This window comes from Pteropus alecto, unplaced genomic scaffold, assembly GCF_000325575.1.
Source record: "Pteropus alecto unplaced genomic scaffold, ASM32557v1 scaffold155, whole genome shotgun sequence".
Classification (NCBI taxonomy): Eukaryota; Metazoa; Chordata; class Mammalia; order Chiroptera; family Pteropodidae; genus Pteropus; species Pteropus alecto.
Genome location: NW_006438113.1, coordinates 10,893,392 through 10,899,229, shown reverse-complemented (window position 1 = coordinate 10,899,229; position 5,838 = coordinate 10,893,392). Strand labels below are relative to the sequence as shown.

The following is a 5,838-nucleotide window of genomic DNA, read 5'->3' as shown; positions in this document are numbered from 1 at the left end:
GGTTATTGAGGATGACAGGAACAACCGGGGTTCAGAGCCATTTGTTACTGGAGTACGGGGCCAGGTGCCACCCTTAGTCACCACCAACTTCGTGGTGAAAGATCAAGGTGAGAAGGGCATTAACTCTTCCTTGTAGGGGCTTTTACTCTAAGATTATCAACTTATGGATGGGGCTTTTGTCAGTCTTTAATCAGAGACCAGCCCCTCATTGGTCTTTAGGGGGAAAAAGCCACTGTTAGCTCTAGCATTTGTGGGGGTGATGGGGTGGATCAGCAATGGTTGTGTGGAGGGATTCTGTGTTCTAACTCAGGTTTTCTACCTCCTCTTTTAGGGAATGCAAGTCCCCGATACATCCGATGCACATCCTATAATATCCCTTGTACATCTGACATGGCTAAGCAGGCTCAGGTGCCCCTTGCAGCTGTCATCAAGCCACTGGCAAGGCTGCCCCCAAAAGAGGTAAGACAGAGAAGGGACTAGCGTATAATGAAAGGGAGAGAAGGGGAATAAGACTTCTTCCTAAATGTGATTCTGGCAGTCACAATGGAAGGAGTCTTGGTTGGATAGGAGGGGACAGTATCTTCAGTAGCCTTCTATCTCAGGGCCCATGCCTAAAGGAGGTGGTAGGGATGAGAACAAAAGCCCAAGAAATTGCTGGATTTGGGGGCAGGGTCCAAAGGGGAAACAAACAATATAAAAAGAGGCAGGGCCAACTAGTAGGAGAGGAGACAGCTAGATTGAGGAGACAGGTGGATCTGGGAACCTCTCGTAGTATGATCATTTCCTAATGATTAGAAGCACATCATTCTGTTTTTTCTTGTATGCTATCCTATCATTCCAGGTAGGTTAGGGATGTTAGGACAGCATATATATATCATATATATATGATAGATTAGCATCCAGTAATCCTCTTTCCTGGCTTGGGCCCTAATCTGAAATCAGCATAAAAAGATAGCTTGGCAGCTGCTAGGATACCCTCATGTTCATGCCTAGCTTATCAAACTTCGGGTGGATTTTTCTATAACTGGAACCTCCAGGCTCACTTTACATCCAGCTTCTCTGTCTTGCTCTGTTTTTCTCTTTCTCTTCCTGGGTCTCAGTGGGGATGCTTGGATACTTGGCTACTGGTCTCATCTGTAGTGTGACATCTGCCTAGGGCATCAGTAGGTGTCACAGAAACCCAGGGATGGGGAGGACAAGTGTCATAGATATTTGGTTGGGGAAGGAAGCAGGAGTCAAGATCCCTAAGGCAAGAGTGAAGGAGATTGAAGATAGGACCAGAAATGAGAATCCTAGGTAATTTTGGGCTTTTTCTTCTTATGTCCATGGCAGCTCTGCCTTGGTAGGGCCAGTTTCAGACTATTTTCTTTCCAGAAGAAGTGAAATTCTGGAGATGGAGAGTAAGGAAAGGGAACTATGGAATTTAGACTTTTAGGGACATTCCTGTGACCAATATCCTCATCATCTGTCTTCATTCCACTTCACTGGATTCCCTTCCCAGGCAAAATATCTGAGCCACAGCTTCTCCCTCCAGGTTGTTCCTCCTCATCTATTGCTACATCTTAACCCACTGTATCTTCCTTCTGTCTGAGCCCCTCCCCTTTGCTCCTTAGGCTTCACCGTATGTTGTCGACCATGGGGAATCTGGTCCTTTGCGCTGCAATCGCTGCAAAGCATACATGTGCCCTTACATGCAGTTCGTTGAGGGAGGGAGGCGCTTCCAGTGCTGCTTTTGCAGCTGTATCAATGATGGTATGTTCACAGTGGCTGATACTGGGGGGAAGATCTGGACTGCCTCTTCAGTATTCTCTTTCTAGTTAGATAGACGAGGGTCCATTATCTAGGAACTGGGAAGTAGGGCACATATGGGGATATGGGGCAGTGAAGTGAGTTCAGCCAGGGCCAGACTTAACTAAGATTGAGAGTGGACCTTTGAGTAACACTCTGCCATACTCCCCACAGTTCCCCCCCAGTATTTTCAACATCTGGATCATACCGGCAAACGTGTGGATGCTTATGACCGTCCTGAGCTATCTCTGGGCTCTTATGAATTCTTGGCCACTGTAGATTACTGCAAGGTGAGGGAAGGTAGCATGGGGAGGAGCGGTGGGTGGAGGACAATGAGACAGCTAAGAATTGCTGTGATCATTTCCCTCACCCCTTCGTTATCCTGTTTGATGTTGGCTTTTCTCTAGTCAACTAGCTTGCTTACCAACACCGCACCCTCCCCCTCCCCACATTTCCTTCCTTTGCAGAACAATAAGTTCCCCAGCCCTCCTGCCTTCATCTTCATGATTGACGTTTCCTACAATGCCATCAGGAGTGGTCTTGTTGGGCTCCTCTGTGAGGAACTCAAGTCACTGTTAGACTTTCTGCCTAGGTAAGAGGAGCTGAGGTGCTTCTTTTGCTTGCTGGGGGTGGTGCTAGTATCTGGGTTGATTCCTCAGATGGAGCCTGATGTCATGGAGCTGGGTGGTGGAGAAGGTGGCAGGTTTGGGTAACAATGTCACATTCTACAGGGAAGGCGGAGCAGAAGAGTCAGCAATCCGCGTTGGCTTTGTCACCTATAATAAGGTGCTCCACTTCTACAATGTGAAGAGCTCATTGGCCCAGCCACAGATGATGGTTGTATCTGATGTGGCTGACATGTTTGTGCCACTGCTGGATGGCTTCTTGGTCAATGTTAATGAGTCTCGGGCAGTCATCACCAGGTAAGAGCCAGATTTGGGGGTAAAGTGGGGTGGGCACAACCACACAAAGCCAGAGTGTTGAGCAGAGGGCTCAGCAGTTGGACAGGGGCTGTGCCTCAGGAGTTTTCAGAGTCTGGGGGCCAGATGACTCTTCATGGAATTGAGGACTCTGGAATCTGGATAGCAATTTTGATTGCTTCCCATCACCTATCTCTTCAGCTTACTGGATCAGATTCCAGAAATGTTTGCAGACACAAGAGAGACAGAGACAGTATTTGCCCCAGTTATCCAGGCTGGGATGGAGGCACTGAAGGTAAGGCTAGAGTCCCCAGCAACGTCCTCTGCCTCACTTTCCTCTGACCATCTTATCCCCTGGGATACAGCTCCTGTTTCTTCAGTGATTGATGACTCACTGGTGAGTCAGCCTGTCTGACATATTTGACACTGAATAAATGACAAGTTGCAGGGAGATGAATGAATAATGGATGAACAAAGGAAAGAATAAACAAGTAGTCCTCTCTTTCCTAGGCTGCTGAATGTGCAGGGAAGCTGTTTCTGTTCCATACCTCCCTGCCTATTGCAGAGGCCCCAGGGAAACTGAAGAACAGAGATGACAGGAAGTTGATTAACACAGACAAGGAGAAGGTATGGGATTGAGAGATAGAAGGAGGACTTTCCATTAGAGGGGAAGGTGGTGACTTTTCACAATGCAATACAGTACTCCTAATTTTCTTGAGGGGGACTGGGACTAGATACTCTACCTTTCACATGTCACATCTGTGATTGCCAACCCTCTCTGCCACTCCTTACCTCTCTATCTCATCTCATCCCAAAGCCTTTGGTAGATTTTTATTTTTAGAGAATGTTCTATTATTACAAACTCCTATGAGGTAGATCTGAAATCTTACATGTCTTTGAATATTCTATATTACATATACAGTTCTCAAGTAGGGTGGAGCTGAGATATTTGAATATTTTCTTCTTTTCCTCCCTAGACTCTGTTCCAGCCTCAGACAGGTACCTATCAGAGCCTGGCCAAAGAGTGTGTGGCCCAAGGTTGCTGTGTAGACCTCTTCCTCTTCCCTAACCAGTATGTGGATGTGGCCACGCTCTCAGTTGTACCCCAGCTCACTGGTGGCTCTGTCTACAAATATACTTGTTTTCAGGTATGGTATGGGACACTGGGGGGCAGGTGGAAGCAGGACTGGGAAAGTATGCTTACATGTGAAGTGGTTCTTTAGCTGCCGACGTATTAATAGGAATAGTGTTAGAGAAAAAGACCACATAGTATAAGGAAGAGAGCCATGAATGTAGTGGTTAGGAGCATGTGGCTTAGAATCAACCTGGGTTGATATTTTGACCCTACCACTTACTAGCTATATGACCCTGGGAAAATTACTTATTGTCTCTTTGTTTCTTCATCTGTAAAATGGGATTTTAATACTTATTAAAGTATTTGTCATCAGGATTAAGTAATTACATGTGAAGTATTTGGTGTGGTACCTAACACGTAATAAGTGCTTAAAATCTATCATTACCATCATCATCATTATCATCATCTTCACTGTTATTATTACAGTTCAGCAGCTTGTAGAGTGGAGGGGGGTGCAATGGGATCTTATCTGCAGGATGATATGTAGTCAGTGATGTGACTCTGGGCTGGGGGTGCTGCAGGTAGAGAATGACCAGGAACGGTTCCTGAGTGACCTGCGTCGGGATGTACAGAAGGTTGTTGGCTTTGATGCTGTGATGCGGGTCCGGACGAGTACTGGTCAGTCCTGGTTGGAGAAAAGCAGGTGGGGGGCTAAATCTGGGAGGGAGGCAAGTGACACTTGTTATACCTTTAGCTCTGACCCTGTCCATGTGGCCTCAGGTATCCGTGCTGTAGATTTCTTTGGGGCTTTCTACATGAGCAACACAACAGATGTGGAGCTGGCTGGGCTGGATGGGGACAAGACGGTGACTGTGGAATTCAAGCATGACGATCGGCTCAGTGAAGAGAGTGGAGCTCTCCTGCAGGTGGCAGGCGGGAGGCAGGGGCTGGAGAGGAAGCATCATTTCACTGGATATAAATAGGCTGTAGGGAAGAGGATGAGGGGTGGGTAGAGAGGACTAGAAAAGGCTGGGGAAGGGATGGCTTATGTCTTTTATCTAGTTTAATAATATAGCAAAGGGGCAGTTTTTCAGAGGGCTTTGGTAAGGGAGGGGTGTGAGTTCCCCCTTTCTCCCTTCCCCTAGTGTGCCCTGCTCTATACAAGCTGTGCAGGACAGCGACGGCTCCGCATCCACAACCTGGCCCTGAACTGCTGCACCCAACTGGCTGATCTGTACCGAAACTGTGAGACTGACACGCTCATCAACTACATGGCCAAGTTTGGTGAGGGTAGAGGCTGGGCAGGGTGAGGCTGGGGCTGGGAAAGGTGACAATCAACAATTCAGCATTCCTGGGTAAGTGTGGTTGGAAGGCACATGTGATGGGGTGGCTGACCAGTGACTGTGCTCTCTCTCTTTTCCATCCAGCGTACAGGGGGGTCCTGAACAGCCCTGTGAAGACGGTTCGTGACACTCTTATCACTCAGTGTGCCCAGATCCTGGCCTGTTACAGAAAGAACTGTGCTAGCCCCTCCTCTGCAGGACAGGTGAGGCAAGCATGTTGGTGGAGTTGTTGGGATGAATTTTTGCCTTTAGAAGGGTTTTCTCATGATCATTGACTTTATCTTGGTAACACTCCTCAGTTGATCCTTCCTGAATGCATGAAGCTACTCCCAGTTTACCTGAACTGTGTATTGAAGAGTGATGTCCTGCAGCCCGGAGCTGAAGTTACTACAGATGACCGTGCCTACATCCGACAGCTGGTTACTTCCATGGACGTGGCTGAGACCAATGTCTTCTTCTATCCTCGGCTCCTACCACTGGTGTGACTGAGGGCTGGAGTATGAGACATTGCATGAGAAAGGGACATCATAGAAGGAGGAAGGGAAAGATTAATATTATCTGTGTCTGACACTAATGAATTTGTTTTTATGTGCATTATCGATGTAATTTTCACAGAAGAGTTACTTAGCTTTCTGAATTTGTATGTGGGGTGGGCAAACATGTCTTACGGTCCTTAGTAACATTTTCTTCCCTTCCTTCTGTTTAGACAAAG

At 47.2% G+C, this 5,838-nt stretch overlaps 1 protein-coding gene across 1 annotated transcript in view; it reads left to right on the top strand.

Moving 5' to 3' along the window:
• SEC24C (SEC24 homolog C, COPII coat complex component) overlaps nt 1–5,802 on the top strand; it is a 22,003-nt gene extending 16,201 nt beyond the window's left edge. Inside the window, exons 9-22 of the mRNA XM_015592211.2 lie at nt 1–107; nt 332–459; nt 1,614–1,752; nt 1,963–2,078; nt 2,256–2,380; nt 2,520–2,711; nt 2,910–3,003; nt 3,219–3,335; nt 3,686–3,856; nt 4,365–4,461; nt 4,564–4,709; nt 4,929–5,067; nt 5,211–5,329; nt 5,426–5,802. Coding sequence (XP_015447697.1) covers nt 1–107; nt 332–459; nt 1,614–1,752; nt 1,963–2,078; nt 2,256–2,380; nt 2,520–2,711; nt 2,910–3,003; nt 3,219–3,335; nt 3,686–3,856; nt 4,365–4,461; nt 4,564–4,709; nt 4,929–5,067; nt 5,211–5,329; nt 5,426–5,611 — 1,876 coding nt within the window. The 3' untranslated portion in view covers nt 5,612–5,802. The remainder of the gene's footprint in view (nt 108–331; nt 460–1,613; nt 1,753–1,962; nt 2,079–2,255; nt 2,381–2,519; nt 2,712–2,909; nt 3,004–3,218; nt 3,336–3,685; nt 3,857–4,364; nt 4,462–4,563; nt 4,710–4,928; nt 5,068–5,210; nt 5,330–5,425) is intronic.
• Nucleotides 5,803–5,838: the final 36 nt, after the last annotated feature.